Source organism: Oncorhynchus keta, chromosome 21, assembly GCF_023373465.1.
Source record: "Oncorhynchus keta strain PuntledgeMale-10-30-2019 chromosome 21, Oket_V2, whole genome shotgun sequence".
In the NCBI taxonomy this organism is placed as follows: Eukaryota; Metazoa; Chordata; class Actinopteri; order Salmoniformes; family Salmonidae; genus Oncorhynchus; species Oncorhynchus keta.
Window position 1 is genome coordinate 44,136,848 of NC_068441.1, and position 25,837 is coordinate 44,162,684.

Sequence of the window (25,837 nt, forward strand, 5' to 3'; positions counted from 1 at the left end):
CTACACCCTAATACAGCCCAGGAATATACCAGAGACAGTACTATACCAGATACACGGTACTATACCAGACACACGGTACTATACCAGACACACGGCACTATACCAGACACACGGTACTATACCAGACACACGGTACTATACCAGACACACGGTACTATACCAGACACACGGTACTAGACCAGACACACAGTACTAGACCAGACACACGGTACTATACCAGACACACGGTACTATACCAGACACACAGTACTATGGCATGGAAGGAGGAGAGATGACGAGAAACGATTCAGTTGGTCGTTTAATATGTGGATTAATTGTCGGAGTAGAGGACCTTGTGCATTTCAGGTAAAATAACAACTCAATGTTTAAATCCCAGGACAAATTAGCTAGCAACAGCAAGCTAGCTAAATAGGACAAATTAGCTAGCAAGTGCAAGCTAACTAGCTAAATTGCCATACATGTTTAATGCTTTTCGACCGGTCCTCAAATTAATGCCATCGGTTCAGTTTGTTTTGATATTTTAACCTGCGTGTCGGGATCGCGTTTGGTGTAGGGGGACAAAATAAATGTATGCACGATGGTGCATGATGGCGCTCTCGCACAGCCGGTTTGGGTTCCGTGTAACGGCAAGGAGTTGTATACCCGTTAATACTATAGCGAATTGGTTAGGTTACTAACTTTAGCTCATCTGATGCTGTAACATTAGCTAGCTCATGTTAGCTGTCTGACTTTATTGGCAAGCTAATTTTCACACCATGAACACAATTATTTGATCAGATAAATTGGATAATGTTGCTCAACATTTCTCTTGGCTAGCTAACAGAGAACTTGATACAGCTAGCAAGATACTTAACGCTAATACTTGTTCCACCACACTTTCTCCCTCACCTCAAACTTTCCAAAGACAGTAGTTTTTCAGTTCCAGCTCATGAAGTATGCTTCATCACCTTCTCAGCCCAGTCTCTGTGGTCAGGCTCCTCACCTAACGTTACATCTCATCGTTCAGGCAAGCTGCCTTTCCAGAGCGCGCGCTGATGCGGTAACTAGTAAGTTGGTTGTCTCTTCTTTCCTCAGTCACGTTCTGCGCTGCATTCTGTTATTATGTAAATGATTGACTGCGCCTTGGATACAGCCAGTATTGCTCCAAACGGAGCATCACTCGTTCGCTTACAGCCAGTAGTGATCTGGGGGTAGTGTGGGAGACATCTATTTTGCCCTGTTAATCAAAAAATATGTCTATAGTATTCTCTCTGGTATGCAATCTGGTTTCTGCTCAGATTATGGATGTGTCACTGCAACCTTAAAGGTCCTCAGTGATGTCACCAATGCCCTTGTTTCTAAGCAATGTTGTACTGCTATTTTTATTGACTTGCCCAAAGCTTTTGATACGGTAGACCATTCCATTATTGTGGGCCAGCTATGGAGTGTTGGTGTCTCTGAAGGGTCTTTGGCCTGGTTTGCTAAAGACACAACAAAAACAATATCTTGTCTCTCAAAGAGTGCAGTGTATAAAGTCAGAAAATCTGCTGTCTCCGCCACTGCCTGCCACCAAGGGAGTACCCCAAGGCTCAATCCTAGAATACTTTCTGAAGGCACTGTACATGGTATATTTATAAATAACTATTTCACAAAATGTTTACATTCTGTCAAAGAGCACATGTTCAACTTTATAACATTTACATTTACATTTAAGTCATTTAGCAGACGCTCTTATCCAGAGCGACTTACAAATAACAAACTTCATGTTTTCCCATTCAAGATGTTTTCCCATCTCAAGAGTTAAGGAGTTATTGTGTGGAACTAGGCCTCTGTTAAGATGTCCGCATGCTTCCCATCAAACAGTTTGTGCATATATTACAACAACATTTTGTGATGTTTTTGCTCGTTTTGGTAAGGGTTTTTTTCGTCTGTTTGCGAAAAAAAAATTCTACAGCAAGCTGATGTTCGGAAGCCGAAGTCTATGCCTCTTTGTCGATGTCATTCAACTAGAGTTAATTGCTTTCGTGCAAATTTTTTCTTAGTTAGATGCAAAATTGCACGACTAAGATCTCCTCAGCAAAAACATCAAAATTAATGACAGATTTCTTTCATTCTGACTATTTTGTGGAAGCGTATACTGGCTACGGCATCTCAAAATGGATAAACAGTACTATTGCCAATTTTTTTCTCGTTTTTCAAGCGAAAGTATAGAGCCGAACCGAAGCATGCGGCAGGCTTTAGGGGGTAGGTTAGGGGCACTGATCTTGAGGGGGCTTTGCCTAGTTGGAGGTGGGTGTGGGGGTTCAGGGGCCCTGGAAGAGAAAGGGTCAGGGAGGAGTTGTGATTTAATTGAAACGTTCTCTTTTGTGGTACTAATCCACCCATGAGCCTGACTAGAATGTGCACACAGGCCAGAATGTCTTTGGGAATAGGACACACATATTTCCCCCCGGGCTGGTGGTTCAGTCAATGGAAAACACAAACTGTAGTTGAAAGCCCAAGCCATCCCAACCCCAATAAGGTTTTGGAGATAGTTATTTTTGTCAGTGGCACAACATTAGTAGAATGCAATGTATTTCTACAAAAACATTTCATAAGAATTACTTTAACTCTCTGAAGCAGGTTAAGGTTATGAGAAAGAATACAGTTTCATGTTTTAGCTTGTTTTGGTGTTTTATTCTGGGGGAAAACGTGGTGCAAATTGCAAACGCTGAGTAAATCTGCGTGTATCTCATTCAGCATTGACTTCTAAGTTTCAACTTTAGCCAACTCCTGGCCGTGTTGTAACAATACAAAAGTTTGGCTATAGCCAAAACAGACTCCAAACTAAGCCTCTGCTACATATGGCCTATATGAATAGATGCTCATTACAAAATGACATTCTGGTGTATACTCTAAGTGGACCAAAGCCCTGTTGCCCAAGACAGCTTATACTTTGTGCAAGAGTCTCAGCGAACATAGACAAATTCCAATTTCATTTATGGACTGAGTTGAAATGGCATTGACCCTCACCTTGCAAATAGCAACCAACCAACCAACCAAACATCAGACTAAAAGGTGGCTAAGAGAAAAGTCTTGATCACTTTACAGCAAAGTAAGTCACGTGGGGCAAGAGACGAGTCGAGACTTGAGACCCTGGAAGTTGGCGCTAAATGGAATGTGGTATAAATAAAGAGCCAGTTATAAGGTAGACGTTTGTTTATATTGAAAGTGATAATTATATTGTCATGGATGTTTTAATAAGGCAATAGATATGCGCTTTGGCACTTTGTTCTTTGTTGTAGCCATTATATTTTTCTATGCTGAGGATTGTGTTGAGTAACTTAATATTAATTTGAAATAAGGTGGTGTAGAAATATATAGACGCTGAATGGTTCCCGAGAAGGTTATTATTGATCATAAAATATGTCTAGTCATAGTTGTGAAAAGTGTTATGAAATGTAATGTCATGTAATATGTTTTATTTTATATAACTGCCTTAATGTTGCTGGACCCCAGGAAGAGGAGCTGGAATGGGGATCCTTATGAAACACTACAAATACAATACACTGGAAGCGTAACGTTTGACAGTGAGAGAGCGCGAGCCACATTATCAAGTGTCAAAATCTTGAAAATAGAACCAGAGCAGTGTAAGAAATGAATAGGAGCATCTCACGGTCAGCAGAAATTACACGTCTATTGTAGCAGACCTGTTAGGCGAACTGACATTGTTCACAGGCCTTTTAAATTCACCAAGTTTGACTCAAAAGACCCTTTGTAGCTAGGTTTCCATCCAATTTGTGATAAATTTCCATGTGAATATTCTAAAAATCTGCATAAAACAATATGCACACTTTCCCACAGAGATGTTTTTCCATCAAACTGACTTTTTGCAGATGAAAGACCATGTGTGATGAAGTAGTGCACATAAAATAACTTAGGTCAAATTCCCATGTACTGAATGAAAAATACAAGTTAAATGGGTTTCCGTTGCATTTTCAACTCTACTGATGGTTTTGTCTCAAAAAAATGTTATGTTATATAGTGAATGTACCCACTCTGGTCTTTGCAATATGTGCTCTAGCTAAAAGCTCGTAGATACAGTGCGTGTAGACTACCAACATTGAGATTATTAGGGTAGGCTACCAACATTGAGATTATTAGGGTAGGCTACCTACATTGAGATTATTAGGGTAGGCTACCTACATTGAGATTATTAGGGTAGGCTACCTACATTGAGATTATTAGGGTAGGCTACCTACATTGAGATTATTATGGATAAGAGAGATATTATTTGTATTTGTCAAATGGCAGGCAAGCATTGATCATGTCACTAGAATAAGATCCTCAATATTTATTTGAAAGGAGCATCAAGCTCATCACCTTGCACATTCACCACCCTATGAAGTTCATCATAATTTATTTCATCTCTAGCCTTAATTAACTCCATGCTTTCCGTAGTGAGGTTGACCACACAACATACCATCGTGTGACTCAGAGTTTAGGCTACATCGATATGAAGGTTATTATATCAATATTTGCACATAAAGGCGTTTCCATCGCCATTTCTCGCATAATACATTTTACAGACACAAAAAGATCCCACCCATGTGGAACAAACAATTTATCTGTTGGCATTGTACCGGCATGTCATGTTTCCATCAGCCCGGTCGTGACTTTTTTCATGCGTCAGGTAATTAATTCATCCTCATTAAATAGTTGGATGGAAACGTGGTTTGTGTTGTCATAGGTTGTTTTATGTGTACGCTGTTGAAAGACAGCGTACACATTCAAGTATTCAAGTATTAACAGCTTGGGTGCTACTAGGCATAGGTGGACCGTCGGATCTATAGGGCACCATCATAGGGCTAGTTCAGCATGATGGTGCCTCAAAGGTTAGCTCCAATCCTGTGGGGTAATACTGTAACGGGATCATCCGCTATTTTGTTGGCACAAATTTGTTACTTTGATGTGGACCATTGCGATAGTGTCATTGAGTTTCACAAGCCAATTTATTTTGATTGACAGGCCAACCATAATAACCTCCATTTCCTTTCAGTCGGACACTCCTAGTACTAACGCACTATGGGAAGTCAACGACCAATCCTATTCACCTTAAGCAAACTGAAATCATGCACAACAAGCCAACGGATGCCGAGCCCGCCCTCGGGAAGCTCCGCCTTCCTGGCTAAAATACCCTTGCATCCACTTCCAAAATTCTTCACTTTTCAGCTCACCTGAAAGAACGTATCATGCAATTTCCAACCTTTGCTAGCACGTGAAGGCTGCGTGATTCGGCTCCAATTTAGATATCTCTTACTGGGGAGAGAGTACTCATATCCACCTACTGTAGCTGTTGTGAGTTTGGTCTTGGTATTGTTTTTTGTGTTTGCTAAAAGCTGCTTTCTACTCTACTCTTGTGTAGCCAGCCCTTCCTTGCTTGAGTAAGCTGGCCAGTGGTAAGAGTACGTTAGAAAAAGGCTAACCAGCCGAGTTTGAACCTCTGTCCGTGCCCTAGGGCATGTGGTTTCACAATGAAAATTAAAAGATACTCACGAGTGCTGTCCTGTTGCCTTGGGGTGGAAATACACTCAGGAGGCCTTGGCTCAGACCAGTTAGTGTGACCATTGTCTGACTTTGTGAGGATGATTGGTGGTGGGAGTTGATAGGGGTATCATCCCAGACAAGTGAGACTCATTCCAGTTTCTCTGGCAGTTTTCAAAGTCCGGATTCCAGGGATGATATACAATCCCCTCTTAAGAGATTTCAGAGTGTGAATCGGATGACATCAGCAAGGGGCAGCCTGAAGCTCCGGCTTTGGATTCGCTAGGGGAGACTGAACCATTGCTGGCGAATGTAACTTTGAATTTGTTATCTTCCCCCACAGCAGAGTTCCTCCAGGATTGAGGGAAGATATTTACCTCCTGCCCCTGCAGCGGTGAAGCGTCACTTACCCCTGTTTAAAAATGTTACCGATGTAGCGAGTTACTTAACTACCGTTCAATGCCACAGTAGCTATGTCATAGCTATGTTTCCTTTCAGTCGGTCACTCGGTACAACATACTAGTGCTCCCAAGTGGCTCGGTCAATGGTGCTAAGTTACTGGTTGCCAAGGTCCCCGAACCCGGTGTGGGCCGGGTATCAGAACGCACAGTTCCTTCCCCACGTTCAGACACACAGTTGTCAATATTGGTGGATATGAAAACAAGTAGGACAACAAAAATGGTGGTGCTCTACCCCTTTGTACTGTATGGGAGACTGGCAGTGTACTCTGTCCAGTGACGGTCATGTGTAGTTGACAAAGACTGAGATGAGGGGATACGGTCTGCAGTTCGCTGTGCATCCTCCTCCTTGCTACCCGGGGTCCTAGCGCCTGTCTTAAAACAGGCTGGTCATTCAGAGTCAAGACAAGTAGAGCTCCACACTGCCACGCTGGTTTCCCAAATTCAAATCTCTGGGGTTCGTAGTAAATCACAAGAAAAGTTACAGTATTTGACTCCAGCTCAGTGCATTCAGTTTCTGGGTCTCGTTCTGAACTCAGTTCTGAATCATGTGCTTTGTCCCAACAGAGGAGGGTCGCAATCTAGCTCTGTCTGGCACAGTTTCAGCAAGGGCACTCTGTGCCTTTTCGCTTGTGCCTGCGGTTATTGGGTCTGATGACCTCTATGAGCTGTGGTTCTGGCACTTCTGTTGATGCATCCTTTTCAGCTCTGGCTGATTGCTACGTGGTGGAAAAAGTACCCAATTCTCATACTTGAGTAAAAGTAAAGCTACCTTAATAGAAAATGACTCAAGTAAAAGTGAAAGTTACTACTAAATGTAATTGCGAAAATATACTAAAATATCAAAAGTAAAAGTGTAAACCATTTCAAATTCCTTATATTAAGCCAACCAGACGGCATCATTTTGTTTATTTTAATTTACAGATAGCCAGGGGCTCCAACACTATACAATCGGCACGTGCACCCTCTACGAGAGGGTTGTATACATATAAGTGGCATGCGTTTTAGTGTTGGTGGCAGCTTGGAGTTTCTCCTTTTCAGAGCTCTTTGGTGGACATTTTGATGTTCTATGCAAGAGGTTTTGAAGTACAGGTTTTCTTTTTCCACATTTCGCCGTGTTCTGTAGGGGTGACGGCTCTACTCCAGGGTCTCATCATCTGGTGGTGCAGTTCCTGAAAGGCGTCAGCTCCGAACAGTGTCTAAGCCTATGGCATCAACCTGGGACCTGGAGTTGGTCCTGGACGATTTGTTGAAGCCTCCATTTGGACCATTGGAGTCTGTGGACCTGAGGGTCCTTTCCTATAAGACTGTCCTGCTCATGGCCTTGGTGACCACCAAGTGTGTTGGGGTGCTCCACACGCTATCAGTGCACCCTTCCTGTGTGGAGTTTGTGCCTGGCGACTCCAAAGTAAAGTTACGTTCTGCAGTTTGCTCCCAAGGTTATGCCTATGTTTTACAGGTCCCTGGCTTTCAAAGTGTTCCCTTTCTAATGGCCTGTTTCTGGTGCTTTACGCGCTTATATGGATAAAAACAAGAATGTCCGTGTTTATGACCAGCTTTTTGTCTGTTTCGCTAATCCAGTTTGGGGTAGTCTTTCATATTTGGATTGTGGAGGCTATTTCCCGGGCATATGAAAAGCAAATGACAACGGTTGCCTTATCCTGGTTACCACAGTCCCCCCCCTCATTGGCTAGAATGGTCCCACCTGATCTCGCCTCCTCCTGCCTGCCTTCCATCTTTGAGGACATTTGTTTCCATTGTTAGAGCGGTCACTCAACTGTCTTGCCAATATAATATAATATAATAACATCTTTGGCATTGCTTACCAGGGAGGTAACATTTCATTTGATATTTTTAACCCTTGTAGAAACAGCTCTGAAGATGGTTTTAGCAACTCTCAACCGAATTCATGTCTATGTATTCTTGCTGTTGGACCAGCCAGTTACTAAGCTTACAGTAAAGCTACAAGCCTTGCTAAGTTGCTAGGCTAACATGTTACCAAGGCTAGTCCTGCCGCACGAGAGCTTTAGGGTCAGGTTAGCTCCGGCTGCTACCTCACACATTGCTGACTGGGAAAGGCTGCGTGGGCACAAAACTGGCACCCAACTGCCAATTAATCCAAATGCACTGCCTCACTGGCAGCCTCACTGGCAACCTAAAAAGGGAGAAAAAGAAGTAGGACAGCTGCTTGTGCCAAGACAAGGAGGCTCAATTACTTTAGGAAAAACATAAATATCGTCTGTAGCTCATTTTTTATTTTTATTTTTATTTTACCTTTATTTAATCTAGGCAGATCAATAAACTATTTTCAATGACGGCCTAGGAACAGTGGGTTCAGGGGCAGAACGACAGATTTGTACCTTGTCAGCTCGGGGGTTTGAACTTGCAACCTTCCGGTTGCTAGTCCAAGTCTCTAACAACTAGGCTACCCTGCCGCCCCTCATGTCATAAGTCCTGGGGAGTTACGCCTTTTCTTACTTCGGCCATGGGAAAGAACAGAAATTGTGGGATGAGAGGAGTTTACCACGAATCCAACAGTACTTCCCGGTTTCCTAGCCTTTCCCAATTCCAAGGCCTTGCAATCTTTTGTTTGGCCGATCTCCAGATCAGCAGGGAAGGCTGGTATTGGGATATGCAGGGAAGGGGAAGTGAGATGTGGACATAGTTGTTCGCCATCACCTGTTGCTTCAGTGACGGAAGTCTGGCTCTGGCTCCAGCTGGAGAACTCTGGGAAGCGTGGCCTGCGGCTGCAGAACTCTGGGAAGCGTGGCCTGCGGCTGCAGAACTCTGGGAAGCGTGGCCTGCGGCTGCAGAACTCTGGGAACTCTATTGGCACATTATTCGTTGGACCAAACACACTCGGCCAGGACATATTAGCATCATTGTCATGTAGACTGAGAAATGCATGCACAGACACACACAAATAAACACAGAGGGATTTTCAAGTACCTGATTAGTTCGAGGAGCGCAGAGTTGTGGTTGTAATAGCTCCAGAGCTACTTGTCATTGCCTTGTCAGTGTAATGCTGAAATGGTCTACATTTCACTGCCTGCCCTACACTGTCCTCAGAGCCCTATTAGATAAGGGGTGTTAGTTCTTACTTGAAATGCTGACAAGAAACCCTGGAGCCAATACTTATCACAGGCAGAAATTAACGCCTTTAATAACCTATCCAATATCCAATATCCAACAGGCAGTTAACCCACTGTTCATAGGCCGTCATTGAAAATAAGAATTTGTTCTTAACTGACCTAGTTAAATAGAGGTAAAAAATAATAATAAAAAATAAAATAAAACAATTCCGGCTCAGACATTCCTGAGTACTGACACATTTTCATGACATTCAGAAAGGATTCCCACCCCTTGACTTAGTCCACATTTTTCATTGTTACAGCCTGAATTTAAATAGATTCCTTTTGGATTTGTTTGTCACTGGCCTACACACAATACCCCATAATGTCAAAGTGGAAATATGGTTTTAGATTTTTGTTTACAAATGAAGAGCTGAAATGTTTTAAGTCAATAAGTATTCAACCCCTTTGTTATGACAAGCCTAAGTACGTTTAGGAGTAAAAATGTGCTTAACAAATCACATAGTAAGTTTTATGGACTCACTCCGTGTGCAATAATAGTGTTTAACATGATTTCTGAATGACTACCTCATCTCAGTACCCCACACATATAGATAATTGTAAGGTCCCTCAGTTGAGCAGTGAATTTGAAATACATATTCAACCACAAAAGACCAGGGAGATTTTCCAATGCCTTGCAAATAGGGGCACCTATGGGTAGATGGGGAAAAAAATAAACGAATCCGCTCAGGGATTTCACCATGAGGCCAATGGTGACTTTAAAACAGTTTAATGGCCGTGATGGGAGAAAACTGAGGATGGACCAAGAACACTGTAATTACTCCATAATAGTAGCCTAATTGACAGAGTGAAAAGAAGGAAGCCTGTACAGAATACAAATATTACAAAACATGTATCCTGTTTGCAACACGGCACTAAAGTAATAATGCAAATAAATGAACTGTATGTCCAGAATACAAAGTGGTATGTTTGTGGAAAATCCAGTACAACACATTACTGAGTACCACTCTCAATATTTTCAAGCATCGCGGTGGCTGCATCATGTTATGGGTATGCTTGTAATCGTTAAGGTCTGGGGAGTTTTTCAGGATTAAAAATAAACAGAATGGAGCTAAGCACAGGCAAAATCCTAGAGGAAAACCTGGTTTAGTCTGCTTTCCATCAGACACTGGGAGATGATTTAACCTTTCAGCAGGACAATAACCGAAAACACAAGGCCAAATCTACACTGGAGTTGCTTACCAAGTAGAAAGTAAATGTTCCTGAGTGGCCGAGTTCCAGTTTTGACTAACACTTCCGGTCATACCTTTTAGAAACACTTAGTCATTCAAGGCTTTTCTTTATTTTTATTATTTTCTACATTGTAGAATAATGGTGAAGATATCAAAACTATGAAATAACACATATGGAATCATGGAGTAACCAAAAAAGTGTTCAACAAATCAAAATACATTTTAGATTCTTCAAAATAGCCACCCATTGCCTTGATCACAGCTTTGCACACTCTTGGCATTCTCTCAACCAGCTTCACCTGGAATGCTTTTACAACTGTCTTGAAGGAGTTCCCACATATGCTGAGCACTTGTTGGCTGCTTTTCCTTCTCTACGGTCCGACTCATCCCAAACCATCTAAATTTAGTTGAGGTCAGGGGTTTGTGGATGCCAGGTAATCTGATGCAGCACTCCATCACTCTCCTTCTTGGTAAAATAGCCCTTACACAACCTAGAGGTGTGTTGAGTCATTGTCCTGTTGAAAAACAAATGATAGTGGTACTAAGCCCAAACCAGATGGGATGGCATATCACTGCAGAATGCTGTGGTAGCCATGCTGGTTAAGTGTTACTTGAATTCTAAATAAATCACACAGACAGTGTCACTAGCAAAGCAACCCCACACCATAGCACCTCCTCCTCCATGCTTTACGGTGGAACATACACATGCGGAAATCATCTGTTCACCCACACCGGCGGTTGGAACCAAAAATCTCCAATTTGGACTCCAGACCAAAGGACAAATTTACACCGGTGTAATGTCCATTGCTCGTGTTTCTTGGCCCAAGCAAGTCTCCACTTGCTATTGGTGTCCTTTAGTAGTGGTTTCTTTTCAGCAATTTGACCATGAAGACCTGATTCATGCAGTCTCCTCTGAACAGTTGATGTTGAGATGTGTCTGTTACTTGAACTCCATGAAACATTTACTTGGGCTGCAATCTGATGATGGTAACTCTAATGTTCTTATCCTTTGCAGCAGAGGTAACTCTGGGTCTTCCTTTCCTGTGGCGGTCCTCGTTAGAGCCAGTTTAATCATAGCGCTTGATGGTTTTTGCCACTGCACTTGAAGAAACTTTCCAAGTTCTTGACATTTTCCGTATTGACTGAACTTCATGCCTTAAAGTAATGATAAGACTGTCGTTTCTCTTTGCTTATTTGAGCTGTTCTTGCCATAATTTAAATGGCAAGACTTGAAAATGGTTGTCTAGCAATGATCAATAACCCATTTGACAGAGCTTGAAGAATTTTACAAGAATGATCAGCACAAGTTGCACAATCCAGGTGTGGAAAGCTCCAGCTGTAATCGCTGCCAAAGGTGCTTCTACAAAGTATTGACTCAGGGGTGTGAATAACCATGTAAATAAGATATTTCTGTATTACATTTTTTATATATTTGCAAACATTTCTAAAAACACATTTCACTTATGGGCTATTGTGTGTAGATGGGTGAGATAAAAAAAATCTATTGAATCCATTTTGAATTCAGGCTAAGACAACAAAATGTGGAATACTTCAAGGGTATGAATACTTTCTGAAGGCACTTTGTGTATATGTTCAATTGTATAGACTTTTTATGGCACGGAAACAGTTCAAGTCAGGAACTGATCCCCTGTAGAAAAACCCTATAACTAAAGAGGTTGCTTCGCTCACAAAGAAGAGAAATGCAGTTGTAAGTTTGATCTTGGAATGATGCACTTCAATTTGATGTTCATCAATAGTCGTAATACATCTACTGTAACATTAAGAAGCAACAAGAGACTGACATGCTTTTACATACACCACAACTAGAAAATGCTTTAAAACATGGAGGAACCGGTAAAAAGCTAGTCCAATCAGTAATGCTTATTTTCGTTGTCCATTTCAAACCGATTGGCTACAGTGTTCGCTACTGAACATTGACCTGATTGTCTCAGTAGTGTGTATTCAACAACGATCCATCATAAGACCACAAAAAGTTGTCTATGGCAATAAGAGTCTGGCAACCAGGCTACAATGTAACTACTCTAAACCCTGCTGCATCAGTGCACTATAGGGCCCTTAGCTCTGTGTGCAGGCAGGCAGGCTGGGCCGCTCTGTCAGTCGTGACCAGTGTTCCTCGTTAAATGTCTTGGCAATGGGCACCAGCACATTTCAGCCATGGATTTACTGCCGTTGGCCAGTCTCTCTCAGTAAAATTCAACCAAAAGTTAGCCTGACATTAAGAAAATACCCTTGCTTATAGTTGAGGAACGGTGCTGCGATAGCAGCACTTTCTCACACTTTCTCTCGCTACAATGTAACCTTCCCCATCTGTTGGTCTCTACTGAATACATGTAAGACTGTGTCCCACATGGCATTCTATTGCCTACATAAGACACTACTTTTGACCAGAATAGGGTACAATTAAGGAGGCAGCCCTATTCTCTCATTAGCACATATAGAGTAGAGTGTCCTTTTCAGACGGTAGACCATGTAGATACCACATATAGTGGAGCAAAAGATTCCTGGTGTGGTGAGGTTTAGGAAGAGCTAGCTACTTCCTGCTCATCACTTTTCCCTAGAGACCTTCCATTCTGCCCCACACCACAGCACACGGTGCACTGCCGGTACTCTTACCCCCCCCAAGACACATCAAACACTGCACATACCGTATGTACACAGTGTGCATGTAAGCTGCATGTATGCTGCAAGCAGAATGTATGCATGGACACAAAAACATGCTTGCACACACACTCGCACAGGCGCACACACACACACACAGTTTCTCTCTCCTGTCCATGTCATGGTGTCACCTCTACTCCAACCAGCCACCCTCTGTGACACCCTGTTAGGCTTGGTTGCCCTGGGGAGCATGCTGCCACCCCCCTGGTTCCCTCTCACTGTGTGGGAATGCTCCATGGTTGGCCAGGGGCAGTGATGAGTGCAGTCTCAGGGCAGAATCCAAATGAGGTCCAGGCTGAGATATGTGTCAGCGGCAGTGTTGCCTAAACCAGGTCGAAGTTGGTCCAGTGCTTTTTGTACCTCTCCTCTAAGCCAGAGGTTAGAGGAATGAACAGGACAAACTGCTATTATACAGTATTAAAGTAAAGTATACTATATAACAGTATGAATTATTCTCTATATTGTATTATGTTATATATACATCCAATATACAGTACCAGTCAAACGTTTGCACAAACCTACTCATTCAATGGTTTTTCTTTCTTTTTTTTTACTGTTTTCTACATTGTAGAATAATAGTGAAGACATCAAAACTATGAAATAACACATGGAATAATTTAGTAACCAAAAAATAGATTCTTCAAAGTAGTAACACTTTGCTTTGATGACAGCTTTGCACACTCTTGGTATTCTTTCAACCACCTTCATGAGGTAGTCATTTCAATTAACAAGTGTGCCTTGTTAAAAGTTAATTTGTGGAATTCTTAATGTGTTTGTGCCAATCAGTTGTGTTGTGACAAGGTAGGGGTGGTATACAGAAGATAACCCTATTTGGTAAAATATCAAGTCCATATTACATCAAGAACAGCTCAAATAAGCAAAGAGAAACAACACGCCATCATTACTTTAAGACATGAAGGTCAGTCAATATGGAACATTTCAAGAACTTTGAAAGTTTTCTCACGTGCAGTCGCAAAGAAACCACTTCTAAAGGACACCAATGAGAAGAAGAGCCAAGAAACATGAGCAATGGACATTAGACAGGTGGAAATTTGTCCTTTGGTCTGATGAGTCCAAATTTGAGATTTTTGGTTCCAACCGCCGTGTCTTTGTGAGACACAGAGTAGGTGAACGGATGTTCTCTGCTTGTGTGGTTCCCACCGTGAAGCATGGAAGAAGAAGTGTGATGGTGCTTTGCTGGTGACACAGACAGGGATTTATTTACAATTCAAGGCACACTTAACCAACATGGCTCCCACATTATTCTGCAGCTATATGCCATCCCATCTGGTTTGTGCTTAGTGGGACTATCATTTGTTTTTCAACAGGACAATGACCCTAAACACACCTCTAGGCTGTGTAAGGGCTATTTTACCAAGAAGGAGAGTGATGGATTGTTGCATTAGATGACCTGGCCTACACAATTACCCGACCTCAACCCAATTAAAATGGTTTGGGATGAGTTGAACTGCAGAGTGAAGGAAAAGCAGCCAACAAGTGCTCAGCATGTGGGAACTCCTTCAAGACAGTTGCAAATGCTGGTTGAGAGAAAGCTTTGCACACACTTGGCAGTCATCAAGGCAAAGGGTGGCTACTTTGAAGAATCTAAAATATATTTTGAATTCTTTAACACTTTTTTGGTTACTACATGATTCCATATGTGCTATTTATTTCAAATTATGTTTTTACCATTATTCTACAATGTAGAAAATAGTCAAAAAAATTAAGAAAAAGCCTTGAATGAGTAGGTGTGTCCAAACTTTTGACTGGTACAGACACAATATGTAAAGTATGACCATATCAGGTGCAGCCCACCTTCTCTCTCTCGTTCTCTCTCTCGTGCTCTCTCTCTCGTGCTCTCTCTCTCATGCTCTCTCGTTCTCTCTCGTTCACACACACACACACACACACACACACACACACACACACACACACACACACACACACACACACACACACACACACACACACACACACACACACACACACACACACACAGCTCAGATAAGAAATGAAAGCCTGCTGCAGTTTTACGATTTAAGCGGTGATGTTTTTGTGTTATATGTATCTGACCTTCTCAGGTGTCTGTGTCACCCAGTTGGAGATTATTCCATTGGAGGGATGCCAGGAATACTGAAGAGCCTTTCCCTCTACACTCCTTAAATATGTTCATGTCCATTATGCCCTGCACTATCATTCAATATTATTATGAACATAAAGTGCAATAATCTAAAGTAACATACCACAGGCTCGAGGGATATCTGTTGTAACTTAAAGGGATAGTTCCCCCAAATTACAAAATGACTTATTGGTTTCATTACCCTGAAAGCAGTCAATGGACATGCTTTGCTTTAGTTCCCTGGCACTGTTTCCTCATGCTAAGATTTTTGCATTTGTGGCAAAAATCCCATTCAAGTCATTTTGGGTGAATTAGGCCTGGCTCGCAGCTGGCGTTACAATTCATCCCAAAGGTTTTCAATGGGGTTGAGGTCAGGGCTTTGTGAAGGCCAGTCAAGTTCTTCCACACAAATCTCAACAAACCATTTCTGTACGGTTGTACATCACGGTTGACAACTCCATTGTGTCCTCCTCCCAGAGCGCTAAGAACCTTGGCGTGATCCTGGACAACACCCTGTCGTTCCCAACTAACATCAAGGCGGTGGCCCGTTCCTGTAGGTTCATGCTCTACAACATCCGCAGAGTACGACCCTGCCTCACACAGGAAGCGGCGCAGGTCCTAATCCAGGCACTTGTCATCTCCCGTCTGGATTACTGCAACTCGCTGTTGGCTGGGCTCCCTGCCTGTGCCATTAAACCCCTACAACTCATCCAGAACGCCGCAGCCCGTCTGGTGTTCAACCTTCCCAAGTTCTCTCACGTCACCCCGCTCCTCCGCTCTCTCCACTGGCTTCCAGTTGAAGCTCGCATCCGCTACAAGACCATGGTGCTTGCCTACGGAGCTGTGAGGGGAACGGCACCTCAGTACCTCCAGGCTCTGATCAGGCCCTACACCCAAACAAGGGCACTGCGTTCATCCACCTCTGGCCTGCTCGCCTCCCTACCACTGAGGAAGTACAGTTCCCGCTCAGCCCAGTCAAAACTGTTCGCTGCTCTGGCTCCCCAATGGTGGAACACACTCCCTCACGACGCCAGGACAGCGGAGTCAATCACCACCTTCCGGAGACACCTGAAACCCCACCTCTTTAAGGAATACCTAGGATAGGATAAAGTAATCCTTCTCACCCCCCCCTTAAAAGATGTAGATGCACTATTGTAAAGTGGCTGTTCCACTGGATGTCATAAGGTGAATGCACCAATTTGTAAGTCGCTCTGGATAAGAGCGTCTGCTAAATGACTTAAATGTAAATGTAATGTAAATGTACGGACCTTGCACGGGGCATTGTCATGCTGAAACAGGAATTGCCTAGAATGTCTATGTATGCGTTAAAATTTCCCTTCACTAGAACTAAGGAGCCAAGCCCGAACCATGAAATACAGCCCCAAACCATTATTCCTCCTCCACCAAACTTTAGTTGTCACTATGCATTCGGACAGGTAGCATTCTCCTGGCATCCACCAAACCCAGATTCGTCCTTCAGACTGCCAGATGGTGAAGCGTAATTCATCACTCCAGAGAACGCGTTTCCACTGCTCCAGAGTCCAATGGCGGCAAGCTTTACACCACTCCAGCCGAAGTTTGGTATTGCACATGGTGATCTTAGGCTTGTGTTCGGCTGCTCAGCCATGGAAACCCATTTCATGAAACTCCTGATGAACAGTTATTGTGCTTCCAGAGGCAGTTTGGAACTCGGTAGTGAGTGTTGTAACAGAGGACAGACATTTTTACACGCTACACACTACAGCACTTGACGGTCCCGTTCTGTGAACTTGCGTGGCCTATCACTTCAAGGCTGAGCCTTTGTTGCTCCTAGCCGATCACATACTTTTAGCCATGGCCATGTTGTGTGTCTTGAATTGGCTACCTAGTTATTTGTCTAATCTCATATTTTATAGGCCTACCTGCTGCTGCAATGTCCGAATGTCTCTCTCTCTCTTTAAGCCGTCAGCATGCTTCATTTCAGCTGGCCCCTAGCTAGAAGCTAGAACTCGGCCAGGCAAACCAAATGAGTGCTCTCGCACACTCCCTTAAAAGATTACGACTAATTTGAAGGGGTGTCCACATACTACTGTATATACAATGTACATTTGATGACTGACAGGGGGCGCTGTTTTGAAACCACACGCCTCCATCTTGCCACTCCCCCACCATTGTAACAAATACTTTGTAAGCTATAGAGAAGCATTTAGAAACGTCTACATTTGTTTTTCCCACATGTATTCTATTACAGACACATTAATGCATAATTGTAAATTGTATTAAACACACACACACACACACAGACTTCGGAAAGTATTCAGAACCCTTGACTTTTTCCACATTTTGTTACGTTACAGCCCAATTCTAAAATTGAATTTAAAAAATACAACTCATCAATCTACACACAATACCTCACAATGACAAAAAAAATGTTTGTTTGTTTGTTTTCATTTTAAAAAATTAAAAAAACAGAAATACCTTGTTTACATAAGTATTCAGTCCCTTTGCATTGAGACTAGAAAATTGAGCTCAGGTATATCTCATTTCCATTGATCATCCTTGAGATGTTTCTACAACTTGATTGGAGTCCACCTGTGGTAAATTCAATTGATTGGACATGATTTGGAAAGGCACACACCTGTCTATATAAGGTCACACAATTGACAGTGCAAAAACCAAGCCATGAGGTCGAAGGAATTGTCCGTAGAGCTCAGAGACCGGATTGTGACGAGGCACAGATCTGAGGAAGGGTACCAAAATATTTCTGCAGAATTGAAGGTCCCTAAGAACACAGTGGCCTCCATCATTCTTAAATGGAAGAAGTTTGGAACCACCAAGACTCTTCCAAGAGCTGGTCTCCCGGCCAAACTGAGCAATCGTGGGAGAAGGTCCTTTGTCAGGGAGGTGACCAAGAGCCCAATGGTTACTCTGACAGAGCTCCAGAGTTACTCTGTGGAGGTGGGTGAACCTTCCAGAAGGACAACCATCTCTGCAGCCCTCCACCAATCAGGCCATTATAGTAGAGTGGCCAGACGGAAGACACTCCTCAGTAAAAGGCACGTCACAGCCCGCTTGGAGTTTGCCAAAAGGCACATAAAGACTCTCAGACCATCTTTGGCCTGAATGCCAAGCGCCACGTCTGGAGAACTGTGAAGTATGATGGTGGCAACATGAGATTGTGGGGATGTTTTTCAGCGGCATGGACTGGGAGACTAGTCAGGACCGAAGGAAGGATGAATAGAGCAAAACATGTATATTTTTTCAATTATAGAATGAGGCAAAACATAACAAAATGTGTAAAAAGTCAAGGCGTCTGAGTAATTTCCCGAATGCACTGTGTGTATACAGTTGAAGTCGGAAGCTTACATACACTTAGGTTGGAGTCATTAAAACTCTTTTTTCAACCACTCCACAAATATCTTATTAACAAACTAAAGTTTTGGCAAGTCGGTTAGGACATCTACTTTCATGGCTTTAGAAGCTTCTGATAGGCAAATTGACATAATTTGAGTCAATTGGAGGTGTACCTGTGGCTGTATTTCAAGGCCTACCTTCAAACTCAGTGCCTCTTTGCTTGACATCATGGGAAAATCAAAAGAAATCAGCCAAGACCTCAGAAAAAAAATGGTAGACCTCCACAAGTCTGATTCATGCTTGGGAGCAATATCCAAATGCCTGAAGGTACCACGTTCATCTGTACAAACAATAGTATGCAAGTATAAACACCATGGGACCACACAGCTGTCATACCGTTCAGGAAGGAGACGCGTTCGGTCTCCTAGAGATGAACGTACTTTGGTGAGAAAAGTGCAAATCAATCCCAGAACAACAGTAAAGGACACTGTGAAGATGCTGGAGGAAACAGGTACAAAAGTATCTTTATCCACAGTAAAAATGAGTCCTATATGGACATAACCTGAAAGGCCGCTCAGCAAGGAAGAAGCCACTGCTCTAAAAACTGCCTTAAAGCCAGACTACGGTTTGCGGTTTGCCAGACGACTACGGTTTGCAACTGCACATGGGGACAAAAGATGGTACTGGTCCTCTGGTCTGATGAAACAAAAATAGAACCGTTTGGCCATAATGACCATAGTCATGTTTGGAGGAAAAAGAGGGAGGCTTGCAAGCCAAAAAACACCATCCCATCCGTGAAGCACGGGGGTGGCAGCATCATGTTGTGGGGGTGCTTGCTGCAGGAGGGACTGTTGCACTTCACAAAATAGATGGCATCATGAGGCATGAAAATTACTAAATTAATTAATTATAAAATTATAAGCAACATCTGAAGACATCAGTCAGGAAGTTAAAGCTTGGTTGCAAATGGGTCTTCCAAATGGACAATGACCCCAAGCATACTTCCAAAGTTGTGGCAAAATGGCATAAGGACAACAAAGTCAAGGTAATGGAGTGGCCATCACAAAGCCCACAAATCCTATAGAAAATGTGTGGGTAGAACTACAAAAAAGTGTCTGCGAGCAAGGAGGTCTACAAACCTGACTCAGTTACACCAGCTCTGTCAGGAGGAATGGGCCAAAATTCACCCAACTTATTGTGGGAAGCTTTTGGAAGGCTACCCAAAACATTTGACCCAAGTTAAACAATTTAAAGGCAATGCTAATAAATACAAATTGAGTGTATGTAAACTTATGACCCACTGGGAATGTGATAAAAGAAATAAAAGCTGAAATAAATAATTCTCTCTACTATTATTGACATTTCACATTATTAAAATAAAGTGGTCATCCTAACTGACCTAAAACAGGGAATTTTTACTAGGATTAAATGTCAGGAATTGAGTTTAAACCTATTTGGCTAAGGTGTATGTAAACTTCCGACTTCAACTGTGTGTGTGTGTGTAGATATATATATATATATATATATATTAGAAAGTACTAATGTTATTGTCCCCACCACAATCAAAAAATACTTCGATACATGTAATTTTTTCCTTCAAACATTTCAATAAAATACTGTAGAATTCCATTCATTCCTATGGAAGACTGCTTTTCTGAAGAGCGCCAACATGGCTGACTGGTGGATTCAAATCGTCTCAATACATAACATCAACAATCCAGGGTTTATATACATCATTGGCTGCACTCTCGTCTTTCTCGTTGAATGACAGCAAACACTTCATTGAAGAATCCCGTCCATATTTCCCACCCCTACTGTTAACCAATCACCGATGAAGGGGCGTAGACTTTGGCTACCAAAGTTCGACTTGCCTCAAGAAAAATGTTGTGTGTCCAATGGAAGACAACACATATCAAGATTCAAAATGCAATCAATTTTCAATAGAAAATAAAGAAAAATACTCACACATCTTCAACTAAGTTGCTAAGACAGGAGCACAGAGACAGTGTGAGACTACTTCTCTTTTCCAAGTTCTGGAAGTCATAAGGTTATCACAGGTGTCACTATGGACAAAGTAGTGAATACAATGCCATGTTGCCTTGAGATCAGACAACCAAACTACCTCAGGCTTAGCGCGGTTGTTTATAAACTGTTGGAGCAACTCCTAGACACAACAGAAGCCTCTCAATAACCTCCCCTTCAGCAAAGTCCCAAAGCCTCTCGACTTGTTTCCTGCCAAATCCGCTCCTCAGGATGAGTAACCCATGAAATGATTTCTGACATTATGGATCACAGGTCTGTTGGATGAGCTGCCTGATCCTTTTCTGCTCCGGTGTTGACAGGGCAGAGGGATTTAGAGGGATTTCCCTTGCCTAGCTGGCTGTGGAGCGCTGTGGGGTTGTGTGCCAGCAAGCTAACCCGCCTCACATTAATAAACGTGTGTATCCGTCTACTGTATGCATGTCTCAGAGGACCATCTGGACAGTACTGGAGAAGTTGGTGGTCAACAGCCTACAGAAATTCACTGTGGATATTGTGCTTCCTTCTAGAGCACAGCATAAGTCCCTTTTGTAGAGGGTAGAATAACAGACCGGTCCAATGATGTGCACATTCATTACGCACATAAAATATTGGGAGTCACAGAACACCTGTGATGCAATCGATGGACAACATGCAAGCCTTCTATTGATCTCAGTTAAAGACCTCGTCTCCAATTCAACACTGTCCGTTTCCCTTCGCCTGCTGCTGGAGCTGCCTGGCTGACAGACAGAGAGCAGTGAGCCTACATGACCACCTCCAGGACTTTCTCCACATTGATCCCCTGCAGTGCCAACCGGCAGCCCAGAAGTTCTCATTTGAGCTATTTTCAATGGGGCGTTTGATGGGTTCTGATGGGATTTGCTGCAGCCATTATTTTTGGTTAAATAGGATCGACTCTGATACAGATGTAGGATTTAAATTTGAGCCATTTTGCTGCTGCAGGAAATTAATCCTGCAGCAACAGAAAATGTGAATTATTATGTGGATTATAATTCATGGACATTTTTCTAGGGGTTGATAAATTACATTTACAAACTTCAGAAGCCTTTTAAAACCTCAAATACACTACAAAATGTAACACTACAAGTCATCCTGCAACAAACAGGGTGATCAAATGAAGATCCTACATCTGTAACCCCCCCTCTGCAGCCCCGGCTCGATCTCAGTGTGCTAAGAGGCTTTTCCTCGAGGTGAGACATTTTTATTTCTTGGCAGTTGTTCGCTACTTCTATCCAAAGTTACTTACTGTTCACTTACTCACAGTTCATCTTGCTTCTAATCCACTGAAGGAGAAGCAATCTACCTCATGGCATGCAATGCTGGGTTTGAACCTCTACACCAGCGACCTTTTGGTCGATAATCGACTTGGTCATGCTAGAACATTTCTTGGAACCCCGGCCTGGCAGAAATGTCCTGGTGGTGCTTACCCTCTAGGATGACCTCCTTGCCCGTCTTCTTTAGAGCCTGCACGGCATCATCGTGTGTGGCCTCCCGGAGGTCAGAGCCGTTGACCGAAAGGATGGCGTCACCCACGTACAGGGCCTCCGTCTGGTCAGCAGCCAACCCTTTGAAGATCTTTGAGATGAGAATAGGCATTTTATTCTCTTTCCCACCTGCAAAGTAAAGCATATGGCATCGGTTCAGTTCATCTTAAAGGAACCTGGTGCGCTTCTCATACAAAGTATAAACCAGATGGTTACCAGTCTAAGTGTGTGCCCCTCTCTTAATGGAGAAGGGATGTGAATATGAAATATGGTGGTCTACAGGAATACCGTACATATGCTTTTTCCTAGGGCTTAAAGGTGACATGAAAAGGTTTTTTTGCTGTTTTTCCAAACCTTTCATTATGCAACAGCTAAATACATCATCAAATGATCTGCAATAATGTGTTGGTAAGGTTAGATTTTGTATCCTTGATATAACACTAAAGGAGGGAACCAGTCAACATGCTTCTTTGGAATGCTTGGAAATTATGTCATTTGAGGGCATTGTGAAAATTCCATAATTTGATTTTAGTGCACAATTTCACATCTCTGAGCTCACATGCTCGATATTGTACAGTGGAGAACACAATCAGAACTCTATTTCCCGTTTTAAATTTGATCCAGCTATTCCAGTCAGGAAAAAAAAACCCGGTGCCGGGATTTCAAAGTAGTTTTCATGTTTCACTTGTGCTCCACTGTGACAGTAGGTTTATGCTGTAGAACAGGAAGGTAAGACGCTGATCTCCTTCTAGCTACCTATAACAAATCGCTTTAAACTACATTACTGTTTACAGGGATCTTTATTTATGGACAGGTCAAAGTGGTATGAATATTTGTGATTGAGAAAATGCTTTTCATATGTACCGAAACATCCAGTGATGGGATTTATAAATACATTATCTGGGCTCCCAAAAAGGACAATTACCTGGGCTCCCAAAAAGGACAATTACCTGGGCTCCCAAAAAGGACTGATATATATATATATATATATAAACAAGCTAGTCATTAAAAAAGGGTGGTCCACAGATCTAAGTGATGGAACAGAATATGGAGAAATATGACCTTGGCATCTTGTAATTCCAACCATCAACGTATGCATTTTAAGTTTGTTCACAGACTGTATTTAACAGCAAGAAAACATTTTACGATTAAATTGGCCCCTCCTCCCAACTGTTGACTGTGTCTGCTAAATAAGGTAGGCACATTCCTTCATATGACGTGGGATGCCCTGCAGTTAAATGCTTCTAACACAAAGTGTTCAAAATGAATTTCAATGTGCATGAATGTAAATAATCAAATGCTTTGCATCTACTATGTTATAAAATGATGATTACTACTGGCAGCACCGCTGCAGAAAAGATGTTGGACACCCGACTTTCTCCCAATACTCCAGTGGATACACTTCCTGTTCAAAGTTATACCATTAGAATTATCCACAGTGAGAATGAAGGGGGGTCGTCTAGGAACAATTAAAGCCTGGACAAATACACTTAACTGAATCATCTCAGCTAAAGCCCAACACATAAAAATAAACTATTTATAAAGCCCAAATACTTAGGTCATGCAATAAAATGCTAATGAATTACTTACAAATCATACAATGTGATTTTCTGGATTTTTGTTTTAGATTCCGTCTCTCACAGTTGAAGTGTACCTATGATAAAAATTACAGACCTCTACATGCTTTGTAAGTTGGAAAACCTGCAAAATCGGCAGTGTATCAAATACTTGTTCTCCCCACTGTACATACTAACAATATATACTGTGCCCTCCTGAAATATTGGCACCATAGGTAAATACAGTATGAACAAAAAAGGCTGTGAAAAAATGTGATCTTTCAAATTGTTAAAATAAATGATTGGAAACCTAGAAATTCTTATGAACAAAATCTAATTGATGTATATTCTGATTAATGATTAATATTTTACTATTTAAAGTTCATCTGAGTTTTAGGAAATCTTTCACTGGGGTATAAATATGAGGTGACACACTAAACTCCCTTAGTCATCCATCAACATGGGAACACACAAGTGAAAGGAGACTAAATGTTGTTGACCTTCACAAATCAGCCAATGGCTATATAGAGATAGCAACACGCCTGAAAATACCCATCTCCACTATGAGGGCAATAACGAAGACATTTAAAACAACTGGAGCTGTGATGAAGTAAGAGTATTTTGCCTCCATGCACAATGAGAAGGATGGTTCAAGTGGCAAAACAAATCTCCAAAGATCATAGTTGGAGAATTGTACAAGTTGATTACATCTTGGGGTCACCAAGTCTCCAAAACTACTGACCCTATAATCTAGCTTTTGCAATGGCCATCCCAGTCCCCTGACCTAAACCCCATTGAAAATGTGCGGGGTAAGCTTAAGAGGAGTCCACAAGTGAGTATATGTTTTATTTATTTCACCTTTATTTAACCAGGTAGGCCAGTTGAGAACAAGTTCTCATTTACAACTGCGACCTGGCCAAGATAAAGCAAAGCAGTGTGTCAAACAAAACAGAGTTACACATGGAATAAACAAACGTACAGTCCATCATACAATAGAAAAAGTATATATAGTGTGGGAATGAGGTAGGATAAGGGAGGTAAGGCAATAAATAGGCCATAGTGGCGGAATAATAACAAAATATAGCAATTAAATAAGAGTGAAAGATGTGCAGAAGATGATTGTGCAAGTAAAGATACTGGGGTGCAAAGGAGCAACATAAATAACAGTATGGGGATGAGGTAGTTGGATGGGCTATTTACAGATGGGCTATGAACAGGTGCAGTGATCTGTGAGCTGCTCTGACGCCTGGTGCTTAAAGTAATTGAGGGAGGGAGATATGAGTCTCCAGCTTCAGTGATTTTTGCAGTTCGTTCCAGTCATTGGCAGCAAAGAACTGGAAGGAAAGGCAGCCAAAAGAGGAATTGGCTTTGGGGGTGACCTGTGAAATATACCTGCTGTAGTGCGTGCTGGTATGGTGACCAGTGAGCTGAGATAAGGCGGGGCTTTACCAAGCAAAGACTTATAGATGACCTGGAGCCAGTGGGTTTGGCGATGAATATGAAGTGAGGGCCAGCCAACAAGACCATTCAAGTCGCAGTGGTGGGTAATATATGGGGCTTTGGTGAAAAAACAGATGGCACTGTAATAGATAGACTACATTCAGTTTGCTGAGAAGAGTGTTGGAGGCTATTTTGTAAATCGCCGAAGTCAAGGATCGGGAGGATAGTCAGTTTTACGAGTGTTTGGCACCATGAGTGAAGGATGCTTTGTTGCGAAATGGGAAGCCGATTCTAGATTTAATTTTGGATTGGAGATGCTTCATGTGACTCTGGAAGGAGAGTTTACAGTCTAACCAGACACCTAGGTATTTGTAGTTGTCCACATATTCTAAGTCAGAACTGTCCAGAGTAGTGATGCTGGACGGCCGGGCAGGTGTGGGCATCGATCGGTTGAAGAGCATGCATTTAGTTTTACTTGCATTTAAGAGCAGTTGGAGGCCACGGAAGGAGAGTTGTTTGGAATTGAAGCTTGTCTGGAGGTTAGTTAACACAGTGTCCAAAGGAGGGCCAGAGGAATACAGAATGGTGTCATCTGCGTAGAGGTGGACCAGAGAATCACCAGCAGCAAGAGCGACATCATTGATGTATACAGAGAAGAGAGTCGGCCTGAGAATTGAACCCTGTGACACCCCCATAGAGACTGCCAGAGGTCCGGACAACAGGCCCTCCGATTTGACAAACTGAACTCTATCAGAGAAGTAGTTGGTGAACCAGGCGAGGCAGTCATTTGAGAAAGCTAGGCTGTTGAGTCTGCCAATAAGAATGTGGTGATTGACAAAATCGAAAGCCTTGGCCAGGTCGATGAATACAGCTGCACAGTATTGGTCTCTTATCGATGGCAG

The 25,837-nt window shown here is 42.4% G+C and overlaps 1 protein-coding gene across 1 annotated transcript in view; it reads right to left on the reverse strand.

The window, feature by feature from the left end:
- LOC118374913 (alpha-1-syntrophin-like) overlaps positions 1 to 25,837 on the reverse strand; it is a 62,576-nt gene that overhangs the window by 23,037 nt on the left and 13,702 nt on the right. Inside the window, exon 2 of the mRNA XM_035761402.2 lies at positions 21,883 to 22,068. Within this exon, the coding sequence (XP_035617295.1) occupies positions 21,883 to 22,068 (186 nt within the window). The remainder of the gene's footprint in view (positions 1 to 21,882; positions 22,069 to 25,837) is intronic.